The 14,539-nt window shown below is 39.7% G+C and overlaps 1 protein-coding gene across 1 annotated transcript in view; it reads left to right on the top strand.

Annotated features, from left to right (window-relative positions):
- Positions 1-9,114, top strand: part of MICU3 (mitochondrial calcium uptake family member 3) — a 52,908-nt gene extending 43,794 nt beyond the window's left edge. The window contains exons 12-16 of the mRNA XM_083630572.1: positions 770-878; positions 1,556-1,713; positions 3,449-4,707; positions 5,028-6,663; positions 6,929-9,114. Coding sequence (XP_083486698.1) covers positions 770-878; positions 1,556-1,713; positions 3,449-3,517 — 336 coding nt within the window. The 3' untranslated portion in view covers positions 3,518-4,707; positions 5,028-6,663; positions 6,929-9,114. The remainder of the gene's footprint in view (positions 1-769; positions 879-1,555; positions 1,714-3,448; positions 4,708-5,027; positions 6,664-6,928) is intronic.
- Positions 9,115-14,539: the final 5,425 nt, after the last annotated feature.

The raw sequence follows: 14,539 nt of genomic DNA, 5'->3' as shown, positions 1-14,539 counted from the left end.
TATGCACATAAATCAAAGTCATGGATTGCTTATCAAACTAAAATTTAACCATCAGTTGTCCACAGATCAAACAAACTGACTTGTTTCTCCAAAATTTGGTTTAGTTTCCAGCTGCTCTTACCATGTCCCTTTGTAGCTTAGTGAGTGTCCGGGATGGAGTGGGCAAACAAACCATGGTTTTTATTTTATTTATTTCCATACAAACAAATTGTGTATACCACATGATAGTAACAAAACGTCTAAGTAGTTTGGTTAAGGAAGGATACTAGGTTCATACATAATGCCAAGCCATAGGCAAAATAAACCAGAGTGAGTAAGCCAACAATAAGAGATGGCTTCAGATCATGGCTTGTTGACAGTAAAACAACACTCAACTCCCAACTTCCCACTTGAGTAGAAAGCACACAAAGCACTTCCCAGGCGTGCAGGAAGCTCCCACAGCCAATTGCTCCCTCCTCCCATCACCACACCATGCCACAAGTAGTGCTCCCTAGTAAGCGGGGAACAGGTATTACCAATAAAGCTTTGGCCATTTGGCCACATGGGAGAGGCCTGACTCCTCCTGAGAGAGGCATTCTTTCTCTGCTAGTACAATTTGGCTTGTGGCAGCAGGATTGCAACTTTGTCAGGGAAGAGGGCTATGAGAGGTATAGAACTGTCTCCATTGTATGCTGACTCCATTATCAGCTGAAAAACTGCTGCCAAACAATTAAAGAATTCTGCTGCTGCTGATTCTATAGTACTAACGTCAGTATTCTTTTATTCATAGGGCATTACATTTGATGAATTCAGATCATTTTTCCAGTTTTTGAATAATCTAGAAGACTTTGCAATTGCAATGCAGATGTATAATTTTGCAAACCGTTCCATAGGAAAAGGTAAAAATATTTAATGTCAATAGTTAATCCTTTTTTAATATTAAAATAAAAGAAGTCCGTTTTGTTTAATATTTGTGTGAGCATCAAGTATTGTGCTCTTTCTGCCTGTTGGACCTCTCCAAAATCCTTTAAATATGTATGTACTGCATGGCAGTTATCCATATTTGAATCCTATGAGACATAAAATGCCTCTGTGTATCTAAGAGTTTTCTTGCCATTTAATAAATATATGCAAGTGTGGTAGGGAAGACTCATCTATGAACCATTTATATACTTTTTTTTAATAGGTATATGTTTGTAAAGCCACAGTAGCAGTAAAGTAGCAGCTCCACTGGAGTTAAGCTGCATGCTTCCACCTATGGTCAAACTATATCTGTGAATAAATTCAAATAATACAAGACACTATAAGCCTCCAGCAAACCACCTCAAACCACACGAATGAAAATATACGTGTATATTAGATGTATTCTGTACTCCACATTTATCATTTGCATTAGCAGTTGCTTTTTTTCAAGAGATCAGCTGTACAACTAAGCTATAATAAGCGGCCACTTAGAACACAGTGCTCTTGACAAGTATATATATGTGGAGAATTAGTTTTTTTCAATAATAAGTACTGGTAATCACTGTGTTGCATGATGATTTTTGCTAGCTGCTAAATTTCCTTGTTTCCGTAGATGAATTCAAGCGTGCAGTATATGTAGCTACAGGTTTGAAGCTTTCAATGCATTTAGTGAGCACTGTCTTCAAGATCTTTGATGTAGACAAAGATGATCAGCTGAGCTACAAAGAATTTATTGGTATTATGAAAGACCGATTGCAACGAGGGTTCAAGGTAAGAACATGGATTATCTCTTAATCACGAAAACTTATGAATGAGATATAAGCAGTCCATAAACTATTAAATTTTTGCTGTTTCCAAAACTATTTGAAATATAGCCATTTTTTTCATAGTTATCTGTTCTACTCTTCAACTTGAAAGGGTTTCAAGAACTTCATCACATAGATGTGTATTTTATTATTATTTAAGGATGTGCCAAAATTCATAGTGTATGTTGCGATAAACAGTAACATTAGTCTGACCTTGAAATGAAACTCATGATTAATCTATGGTTGTTAGTGAAGTTAAAACTACCTCCGTATATGTTTAGTTTACTAACCCTTAATTTACAGAACTGGGATTTGTTTGTTTTTTCTATAGCCAAGTCTACAGACACATTCTGATCCAGCTTGCTGTTGATCAAGTAGGTCCCCAGTTAATCATCTAGAAGGTTCAGTCTCGTCATTGCAATTTATAGACTGGGAAATTGATGTCTAAAAGCTTTTGATAGCCTGTAGTTTTAGAAGTTTTAGAAGTTTAATCTGTACTCCTGACTGCCCCCTAGAGACAATAAATTAACTAAATAGTAGTCAGCAGAAATGAATTTTGTCACAATGTATTTTTAAGTAATTCTGTAAATACTGTTGTGTAATTATGCATTTAATTTCACATTTTAAATTAGGCTTAGTCTTCTATCAAAAATACAGTAATCAGATTGCATTTATTTATAAGCCTGAAATACATGTACAATATAAATATTTTAGGTTAATGATTATAAGTAGGAAGGAGCAGCTACCTACTTGCTCAGCCCATAAATGATTGGGCTGGACTATTCAAACAGCTGAAAAAGCTCCCTTCTCTAACGAAAAAATGTCTTGAAGAGGGAATACCAGAGGGCATGGACCACAGCAGCACTTCGCCTCAGTGGCAGATATCATGATCCTCAGCCAACTGGAATGCCCTTCTCCAATGTATGGGTGTGTGTTTTCCCCATTAGGACATGGGAATTGCCAGGGAAGCGTGGGGAACATATGAGGTGGGGTGCTAGCTATTTTGTGCTCTGCCTTCAAAATGTGGTGACAAAATTTATTTCATTGCTTTGCTCTGAACGTTGTTTTTTAAAAGTACCACAGTAGTGTGGAGTTGCTGATTGTCCTTGTTATTAGTGTTGGGTTAAAATGTGTTGTTAGCCAATCTTCTTTTAGCATTCCCTATATACACTGTTCATAATTCTGAATATTATGTCTCATTTGCAAATGTATTAAGGGATTTTATAATTGTTTTCTAACCTGAACTTTACAAATTTCTGCTCTGAGATCTGGTATGTTTAACTGCCACCCTGTGGACAGTGACTGTATTGCCAAAATTTGTAGTGATGTTTGTACGTAATTTCACACAAGCTGTATGAAAGTAGAGTATGGAGGCTGTTTCCATAATACCTTATTTAAAATGTAGATTCAAAATCTTTGCTTAAAACATGCATTTTTTCTCTTCTTTACGAAGAACTTTAAGAAACAACACTCTCTATTGTAGCATCTTTAAAATTAATAGTTATTCCTATATTGTGGTATCATACATAATTGTATCACAGGTGCATGAATATTTTAGCCTAAAATTATTTTTGCTGAGTTTTCTACACTATGACTAACAAGTACAATTCCTTTATTATTTTCATGCCATCTTCTAATGCTTACCTTTGGCTGCCTTCACATGATGCTTGCACATGCACACTTCTTTATCTTCTTCTCAGGGCTACAAAACCCTACAAAAATACACCACTTTCAAATCCTGTGTGAAGAAGGAACTCAATAGCAGATAAATTATGGTATGTCTATGATGCACTGTGTTTCTAAAACTGTTGGTTAAAGTTTTATCACTGTACTTAGCTGACCTTTCATTTGACAACTAAGAATCAAAATAACTGATCAGAAAGTGAACTCTAGATAATTTTGTTCAGTTCATTCAGAATCAAAATTTCAATTTCTTCTCCATTTTCCTCGGGGAACTTGTGCATAAACTTGTTTGTTCTAGGAAAATCTATGTCCAAGTCTTTTGGCTTAAGTCTGGAGGCTTATGACCCAGGACTCCTGTGTTACCTATTTTTGTTAGCATATATCAGGAGTTGCCAACCTTTCTGGGTCCATGGGCACATTTGAAAATTGGAGAAATTGTTGTGGGCACCATACCAAACAGGCACTGCAACCTATGCTGTTGGCTAACACAAACTCCTTCTGTCAGCACAATTTTCAGCATGCGGGGGGGGGGGGAGGTGCCAACGAAGGCCTCTACGGGAGTATGTGTGCCCACGGGCACCACATTGGTGACCCCTGGCATATATGGAGCCATGTTAAGCTCCAAGACAGTGTTTCCCACAACACGTGGGAATACATTTGATAGTATAAACACGTGTCATACATTTGATAGTAAAAAGTGTATAAGCAACCATTAGATATTTCACGATCATTCTGCCCCTTTCCCCCATTTAGAAAACATTTCATTTTTCTATAAAGGGAGTTGCTCCAGCTCCTTGATCATTTTCCAGCAAAGAGCAACTTAAAATGATTAGGGGCCTGGAGCATCTGCCCTGTGAAGAACCAGGGACATTATTGAGGTAGGTAAAATGTATGGTATGGAGAAAATCAATAGAATTTTTTCTCCTTCTCCCATATACAAGAATACTGGCTCATCCAATTATGCTGAATGGTTGGAGATATCAGGCAGACCAAAAAGAAGTACTTCTGCACATAGTACATAGTTAAAGTATGCCATTCACTGCCACCAAATTGGACAGCTTTAAAAGGTGATCAACTCATTCATGGAGAATAAGGCTGCCAGTGGCTTCATGATATCTATATATTCTAGTGGCAGTATGCCTCTAAATACCAGTTGCTGAGGAGCACAAAGGAGAGAGCTTTTGTTCTCATGTCTTGCTTATGAGCTTCCTTTGGACTTCAGACTCCAGTGTGGCTGGAATGCTAGAATAGATAGAAGTTAGTCTGAACCAGGGACGTGGGTGGCGCTGTGGGTTAAACCACAGAGCCTAGGACTTGCCGAACAGAACGGGGTGAGCTCCCGTTGCTCAGTCCCTGCTCCTGCCAACCTAGCAGTTCGAAAGCACATCAAAGTGCAAGGCGGGAAGGTAAACGGCGTTTCCGTGTGCTGCTCTGGTTCGCCAGAAGCGGCTTTGTCATGCTGGCCACATGACCCGGAAGCTGTACGCCGGCTCCCTCGGCCAATAAAGCGAGTTGAGCGCCACAACCCCAGAGTCGGTCACGACTGGACCTAATGGTCAGGGCTCCCTTAGCTTTACCTTTAGTCTGAACCAGCAGGATTCTTATGTTTTGTTGTTGCTACTTATGCACAAAAGAGATGTGATGTTTTATTCTGGAAATGTTTAAGTATTCATTATACACTTCAAATGGAAATTTTAGTATTTTGATTTTCCCAGAATAATATGTATGTTGTTAAGTAATATAATCTTCATGTCCAGTATGTAAGAGGATTTAATGGGTTGCCATCCTGAACATCATAATGCTTCTGAGATTGTCCTTTATTTTATTTATAGGACATGCATAATTGTTGTGCAGGGTCACAGATTGCTATATTCATGCTTGTCCGCAAATTCTATAAAATAGAATTCACACAAGAAGTATAGTTTTCTTTGCCTTGGCTAAGTGTAATGGAACCAGGAAATGGAGGATATGTGTAATTAAAATGCTGCCTGCTCACAAGTCACACAGCAGATTCAGCACTCTTCTCTTGCAAGCTATTTTCTTATGAATGATTTTTATTTCCCATGGTCAAGTGGCTAGCCTTCAAGCCTGCATTTTTCAATGGTTAGAGATTTAGAGTTTTTGCTCAAGAATCTACACTTTATCTGGCTCGAACCTACATTAATTCTACAAGAGTTAAGAATTTTTTTTCTGCTTTGTGTGTTAATATTTAAACATTTATTTTTAAAAAAATTAAGGTATCAGGACTTTTTAAAAATCCTATTTATATAAAACAGATTATATTTTGAATAGGGTTAAACAAAGATATTGTCCTTTACCTTAGCTGTTAACAGAGGCACTGCCAGGTTTTCTTGGTTTTGTTTTAATCTTGCATGGTAAGGGACATAGCCAAAACACCTAGCTTCTTGTAAGCTATTTAGAGTTTATTTGTTTTGTTTTGTATTTTATATGCAGACCTCCTTTAATGTAGCTGTAATTATGTTTGTTTCATTAACAGAAAAAACCGAAATATGGGTTGAAGGACTACTATGTTTGTGTGATGACTGTAACAAGCAAACACATTAGGCAGCGTTGGAAGCAATTTCGGAATAGAGATATGCTGTGATGGATGACAAGACACTTCCACTTTTGTTCACCGCTGATGGTTTTTCTTTTTCTTTTTGGGCTTGCCTTGCAAACTGAATGCAGAAATCATGAAGTTGGTATTTAAGCCAAACATCTTCCAGCTGTAGCTATGTCTTATCATCTTGGACTGTGATCCCTAAAGTGCCCTGCTGTATAATTTTCATTCACTTCATTAGGTGTGTCTGTGGAGTGAGAGTCATCCTCTGAATATTTCTTCTTACAAGGATTCAAGTGAATCTTCGTAAGGATTTTATTTAACTATTAGATTTTATTTTCTAATTAGTCATCTGCAGAGAAGACTTAAACATGTACTGAGAAATAAGTCAGTAGGACTTACTCCCAGGTAAGTGTGCACAGGATTGCAGTCTTAAAATGGGTTATATTTACAGAACACTTACAACCAAACCCAATACAACAATATTATGATTTAGCATTATCTGTTTTTATCTTTGTGAGTTGCTTTGGATCCATCCTAATGGGGGGAAAGTGTAAATCATTTCTTTTAAAAAAGTATGCATGGGGCAACCATTCCTGATCTTGTGGAGCCCTTTCAAGGAAATTAAAATCCTGCTGATCAGCTGTTTAGCATGAAAGGACACGATCTACAGTGGTGCCTCGCAAGACGAAATTAATTCGTTCCGCGAGTCTTTTCGTCTTGCGATGTTTTTCGTCTTGTGAAGCACGGTCCGTCGCAACTGCGCCTCTTCAAGTGGCTTTAGGAAAAAAGCGAACGAGCTCGCAAGACGTTTTCGTCTTGCGAAGCAAGCCCATAGGGAAAATCGTCTTGCGAAGCGACGCAAAAACCGAAAAACCCTTTCGTCTTGCGCGTTTTTCGTTTTGCGAGGCATTTGTCTTGCGGGGCACCACTGTAGTCCTAAAAACAGCTGAGTTATTTCTGCAACAGCTCCAGATGCAGAGCCCCAAGTGTTGGATCAGTAACAGAAACTGCACGTATAGCACCCTTCTCCTTCTCCATGTGGGACAAATACATCTACTGCCCTGAGTTGGAGGGGATTGTTCCACTTTAAATATAATAACAAAATGTGAATTGTTTTAGGAATGTATTTTTAAAAAACATCTGTTGTATTTATTTTGTTTTCATATGCCATTCCATTTTCTTAATATGTTTGTTAGGCTGTTAAATGTGCCTATAATTACGGCTATGGAGGAAAAAATGTTTTCATATGATTTTGTAATAGGAACATGTGGAAAGCAAATAGGAAATGTAAAATGAGATTTATTCCGAAGCAGAAGAAAATTTTGTAGCTCAAAGCTATAAAGCTGCATTTAGTCCACTCTCTCTGAAACATTATGCTAAACAAGCTCTTATAGTATAGATTAATGTGAAAGTTGAAATAGTTTAAACATGGAAACATTATGGTACAGTAGTACACAAGCCACTTAAATTGGAGTATTTCAGTTTTAATCCTGGTGTTTCTCATTACATTCTGTTGGACTAAATCAAATTTCAGCTGGTTCAAGGATAGTAGTTTTATTGTTTATGCTTTACTCAATAGGTTAATCAGAATGTGCTGACTTCGGATTATATAATTATGGATAGCACTGCAAAAGGAAATGTGTTTCCTAGCCTACTTATTCTGTGCTATCTTAATACACAATCCTTGGATCCTGACAATAGAACATAATTCCACTTGCAAAATGGGGGTTCCTTGGCTCTTCCTCATTGTAGACCCATTTCCCTACAGAAGCAGCTCCTGATAGTCAGAGACCCTCTGGAACTTCAGGGGGATGCTACTGGAAAGAGGAATCCTTGGAAATCAGGAACATCTCCTTGCATGAGCAAAAGCAACTTCTGCTTGCACTTGGACACTTGGGTTCCAAGCCCAAGTGTTTTCTTTGCACTCTCTTTAGTTAGCTGAAAATACTTTAGTCATGTAGTGCATGACTTAGTAGACAGATGCATTGTCTTCTAGAGTTAGCTAGCATGCAACACTAAAAGAGGCTTTAAATTTTGTGCTGCTTCCAGTTTTGGTAGTTGCAAAACAAATGGAATGCCTGCATTAATGTTTAGTCATAGCCTGTCACAGAATCTTATAATGATAAAGTGCCATGATTTTATATCGATATGTCAATTAAAAGGTCGCTAAGTAAGAAATCATGTGAAAACTGCAGGCAGTAAGCTGCAGCTTTCAAGACTGCTTTTTAAAATAAATGTTAAAATAAAAGTAGGGGTTTTTTAGAAGATAATGAATGGATACAGTGCAATTTTCTTATCATATGTGCTCTGCTGACTAGTTCACAGACTCACTTGGCAGAACCTCTACACATGATAGAAGGCTAGGCGTCATTTCTTCACTTACGTAATGTTAGGTGCAGATACACAGTTCAGAGGCTTGTGCACAATAATCATACACCCTGCTGCCCAGTTTTGAGGGATTGCTGGATCACAAATGATTTTATATACCTAACAAGGTGGGGCAAAAGGAGAGGTGTATCTACACCATTGTGTATAGAGAATCCTGGGTAAGATAAATGTAGGACCTAGCCCTAATTTTCTGACGTTACATGGTGGTACTTTTGGCTTCATTAAGGTCAATGGGAGTAAGTTAAGAATTTCAGTAAAATAGATATATGACTCATGAACTTTGTATCCAGTTAATTAAAATCAATGGTAATATAGGATACATAAATGTGTGCTGGATCACACCCATAATTTGAAACAGTTTAGTGCTGTATTTACAAAAAGTATGAATTAAACAGAAGACAGAAAAATCGAGTCAACACAGACAGATTTAAGGAGCAATTTGCAGGAAGAACATGGAAAAAGAATATTTAATAAAGTTTGGAAACTAAACAAATGTATGCTTTCCACAACCAAGGCCATAGTATAGAAATTCTGGCTTTTCTCTTTCCAAAATGTATAATTTTACATCACTGTTACAGGGATGCTGTACATGCAAGATTAATGCATTAAATGCTTCTACTAGAATCCTTCCTTTCTCTGTCTCTCCCTTTAAAATGTGTACAAGCCAGACTACTGTGGAGTTTTTTTCCATTACAGTCTAACCTCAATAAATATTCTAAACAAGTGCACATATTTTGTAGTTCCAGCAGTTACTTATTTTGTTCTGTTTCCTTGTATCAGTCCTGCCAAAGTTACATGTCTCCTAAGACGCCGTTTTCACCAGTCCCCCTCCTGTGGGCTTGAATGGATCAGTGGGATTGGGTAAAGATGCCTTTGGACATTGCTTTTTCCGTGGTTGAAATAGGTGTGCCAGGCCAAATTTTTGTGTTTGCCTTCTGAAACTAGTCCCAAAATCTCTCTGGTTGCATAAAATGCATTGTGATCCTAATGTGATAGTCATCCCCCTGAAGCTGCTCTAGCTTACCTTTGAACAAGATGCATCTTCTGTGTCCCCATCTTTACCAGCACAGTATATTGTACAAGAATCCTGGTCTTACTACATTCCTTTAAAAGCTTACCAAAATTTAGTAATAAAGTAGTTCCTGTATATATTTTTTATTAATTGTGACTCATCACTTATTGAACTGTGTATTAGAGTCAGTATGAGTTAGAAATAATTTTACTGGGTAATAAAAAAATAGGCAGGGAACTATATACACATATCCCGTAAAAGAGGCAAGTAAATACCAGTTTCCTATTTTTCAACATTCTGTTGACATTAATCCCCTCATTTGATTTGGCTATTCTTTAACATATAAGGCACTTATCTGCCACCATTCAACATTCAAAACTCACATACTTCAGATTTCATTGGCAGATAAAATAACCCATTCAAATATAATTTGCAGCAGTAACACAAGGACAAAATGATAGATCATTATTAAAAAAAAATTAAGTCTCTTTCCTATTTTTCTCTTTTAAGTCTATTTCCTAAGCTTCTCTTTTATGGTAGGCAACTACAATATCAATGTATATACAGTATAGAGCTGTATTTAAATTTAACACAGACCCATATCCATTTATATGGTAGTAACCTGCTGCTGCAGAGAAGGATAAATGTCTGTAATACTATGCAACCACAGCATAGAACTGTCATTTCCACATATAATTATATATCTTGATTTTGACCTCAGCTGTCACGAATGCAAGGCCAGAGTAAGTGCCAGAGTGAAAGGTCCCTCGTGGGAGTGACCCAAACGCTCACCTTTCCCAGGTGGCCTCAAGGCCACTGCAGAAGGGGCCACAGCTGCAGCAGGAGAGATGGTAGCCTCCATCTGGCCAAAGGTGACTGAGCTGAGCAGCGCTTCCCCAGATCCAGGGGCCACAATCCAGACACCAGGCTCCAGGCACTGAGGAACCAGGATCAGCCGCAACCTCATTGGCAAGCAGCTGGGTCTCTCCATGGAGGATGATCTCAGACTCATGGAGCTGCAGGAACTGCAGCATAGGCAGTAGTGTCTGCCAGTCAGTGGGCAGCTGGGAAGTGGTTGGTGCAAGGCTGGGGGTGGTTGGGCATCATGTATTTGGATGTCCCCCAAAAAGGGATGTCCTGGACAGTTGATGGATATGTGCCATGGACCCGCTAGGTGCGTTACACAGACTCCCTGGAGTCCACAGAGCACCAGTTGGGAGCCACTAGTATAGACTATCACTGGATGGGTGGCTCCTTTGAGTCAGTGTTGCACTGCCTGCTTACTCGGCTGGGCTTTGCTTGCTTGCTCTTTTCCAGGAAGAAATAGCAATGAGGTGCACTGCTAGGGAGTTCTGCACTTAAAGGAGACAGAGCTGAGCAGCTGCACTAGTAAGTAAACATTTGGCATATACACTCATCCGCAAGATTTTTCTTGTATGCCAAGGAACTGACCATTAGGCAGAGAAGTTGCTTGGCATGAAGAACTGACAGATTATGAGCCCATTCCTGCTCTGCTAAGACACTCACCGCGACGCCAAAAAACACATTAGGAAATCACGTGGTACAGTCTTCCCTGGACTATACAACTTCAGAATAAGGGGGGAGGGGGCAGCGTGCACGTGAAAGAGAGCACTCCAGGCAGAAGTGTTCCTGCTTTTCCTTCTCCTTCCTAGTGCACACAGGGCATTATTTACATTGGGGAGATGGATATATGTGGGGTCGCTCATAGCTGAAATAGTTTGGACCCAGTCCATTTATTTTCACAAGAATTATTTGAATCACTTTTCTAAAATCAGGAGCCAAATGCTAGGAAAGCAGTTACTGTGTGTGCCTCTATGAATCATGACTTACGACGAATGATTAAATCATAAATGTTTTAGGACCAACAAAAATAATTCTGCTGGGTAATAAAAGCTGGGTAGCACAAACACACCCACAACAACTATTATCTTCTTTTAAAACAGTAATTCTTATAAACAGTAATGAGAAGCATTTTTTGTTTGAGTTTTTTCTCATTGTTTTAAGTGTAAAACACAAGGCTGTATTACTTAGAATGGTGTCCCTTCTTTGTACAGATTTAGTGCATAGATTGGAGTGTCAAGAGGACGTCTTTGAATGCGTTATTACAGGCAACACTGTGGTACAATGGAGCAGCGCATCTGGCTGTTAACCAGAGAGTTGGTGGTTTCAGCCCACCCAAGGATGGCTGTGGGCAGGATTCCTGCATTGCAGTAGGTTGGACTAGATGACCCTCAGGACCTCTTCCAACTCTATGATTCTATGGCTTAAGCAAAACATAGGAGGGTAGATGGACTTTGGGGTATGTGTATCATTTTCATGGTTAATAGGCCAAAGAACAGCACTCTGATTTAAGTCTGAGAGGTCTACGGGAAATCTATTATCACATATTTTTATGTATTTTGTTCCAATATATATAATCCCAAAAATTTACACTGCAGCCATGGCAACCCATACAACGGCTTTATGTATATAATAAATTAGTAGCCTCAGGACTTTAATTGTTCATGTGTTCCTACGTATTGAATAAATACAGCTGTTCACCTCCCTGCTTTATCTGTGGAAGAGACTGAAGAAATAACTATTTTTAAATACTTGAAATCACTGCACTTTATTTCCTTAATATTGTTGTCATGTCTGTGAGGATGACAACTCTTTTGCTGCCATCTTAACAGAAATGCCAGTTTCCATCCGGTATGTCCCATTAAACATGGAGAACCAGTGGCCCTTCAAATGTTGCTGAACAACAATTCCCATCATCCCTGACCAATGACTATCCTGGCTGGGGCTGATGGGAATTGGAGTCCTAATATCTGGAGGGCCATAGAGTTCCACACAGGTGAGACCAGGGTGAGACCAGTTCCGCACAGGTGAGACCAGGACAAGTAAGACCTGCCCTGCATAATCAATCACATGACACGGTGCACTGACACCATTTGAGTGGCAATGCCCAACAACTTGGGGGGGGAGACCCCTCAAATATTTTATTGGGGGGCAAAGTTGGCTCCTGTGGATGAGACTGTATTTGAACATAACATCTCCATAACTGGATGAAACTTTACTACCAGTTTCAAGCAGGAGAAATACCAATAAAAAGCTAGTGGATATTACCATAATAATTTGCTGCTATTTAAGTTTGTTGTTGTTTAGTCGTTTAGTCGTGTCCGACTCTTCGTGACCCCATGGACCAAAGCACGCCAGGCACTCCTGTCTTCCACTGCCTCCCGCAGTTTGGTCAGGCTCATGTTTGTAGCTTCGAGAACACTGTCCAACCATCTCATCCTCTGTCGTCCCCTTCTCCTTATGCCCTCCATCTTTCCCAACATCAGGGTCTTTTCCAGGGAGTCTTCTCTTCTCATGAGGCTCCAAAGTATTGGAGCCTCAACTTCACAATCTGTCCTTCCAGTGAGCACTCAGGGCTGATTTCCTTAAGAATGGATACGTTTGATCTTGCAGTCCATGGGACTCTCAAGAGTCTCCTCCAGCACCATAATTCAAAAGCATCAATTCTTCGGCGATCAGCCTTCTTGATGGTCCAGCTCTCACTTCCATACATCACTACTGGGAAAACCATGGCTTTATACGGACCTTTGTTGGCAAGGTGATGTCTCTGCTTTTTAAGATGCTGTCTAGGTTTGCCATCGCCTTTCTCCCAAGGAGCAGGCGTCTTTTAATTTCGTGACTGCTGTCACCATCTGCAGTGATCATGGAGCCCAAGAAAGTAAAATCTCTCACTGCCTCCATTTCTTCCCCTTCTATTTGCCAGGAGGTGATGGGACCAGTGGCCATGATCTTCGTTTTTTTGATGTTGAGCTTCAGACCATATTTTGCGCTCTCCTCTTTCACCCTCATTAAAAGGTTCTTTAATTCCTCCTCACTTTCTGCCATCAAGGTTGTGTCATCTGCATATCTGAGGTTGTTGATATTTCTTCCGGGGATCTTAATTCCGGCTTGGGATTCATCCAGTCCAGCCTTTCGCATGATGAATTCTGCATTCATTTAAGTTTAAACCCTTTCTGTTACTTTCTATTACTTTCTATTACTGACTATATTTGCAAATCACCTTGCCACTAAGAGAGGGACAGAAATGATGTCCAGTTAAGAATACTGAGAACACAAATCCCACAGGACTTCAAAAGCTAAGGCTCTAGGCTTGGATGGGCTAAAGAGGCACATGGTACCTAACAATTCTGACATAGCAGTGCAGATCTACCACATCCCATGGTTACAGACCTCTGAGACTGACCATCACATCCACTTACTTACCAGCTAGAAGAGACTCATTTAGCCAGTATTCACTAGTGAGTTGGTGAGTTAAAGTTAAGCTTTTCCATTGTGCTTGGCTAGGACTAGCAAATCCTTAGCCTCAAAAGGCATTCCGAGGCACTTTCGCCTTTCATCCTGTCTTTTGCACGTTGCTCAGATTGGGGCATCTTGAGGTTCTAGTAAAAAAACAAAATAGACCCAACAAGCCTGGAGTCTCCCTGATGTACATAACACAACTGTGGCCTCAAGGAAGATCAGAGGCCATGGTGGTAACACAGCCTTCATCTAGGCACACAAGGGCATGTGATTTTCTTACAAATCAAAAATAGAATAGCTGCCTTTCTTACTTCCTGCTTCCCCCACTTCCCTTTTTCAGGGAAATCATAATTAAACAGCGCCTCTCTGCTGGTACTTGTTCCTGACCAGGGGTGCTTACTTGAATAAAATATATTGGGGGGCAGGTAAACCCCGCCCCACATAATCAATCATGGATTTATTTTAGGGGGCAGTTTTTATGTTGGTGGGGAGGCAGAACCGAGTTATCTGTGATACAGTTGGTTAAGTATTTTTATTTATTTACTTGATGGGGGTGCAGCTACGCCCATGTAATCAATCACAAGACACACACACACCATGTTTGAGTGGCAATGCCCATCAACTTTGGGGTGGGGCTGGCTCCCTGCAATATTTTATAGGGCGAAGGGACCTCAGCCCCTAGATGTTGGTGCCTATGTTCCTGAGGGGATTTATTGCACCGGAATCTATTATATATGTGTGTGTGCCTATATAGAGTACTGGTTTTTTGTTTGTTTTTTTGCGTGTGCGTCTGTGTGTGAAGAGAAAGAACTGGCTGAGGCGGCT

Source organism: Podarcis filfolensis, assembly GCF_964270895.1.
Source record: "Podarcis filfolensis genome assembly, chromosome: 9".
In the NCBI taxonomy this organism is placed as follows: domain Eukaryota; kingdom Metazoa; phylum Chordata; class Lepidosauria; order Squamata; family Lacertidae; genus Podarcis; species Podarcis filfolensis.
The sequence above is the reverse complement of the archived record's forward strand: the minus strand, read 5'-3'. Positions and strand labels throughout refer to the sequence as shown.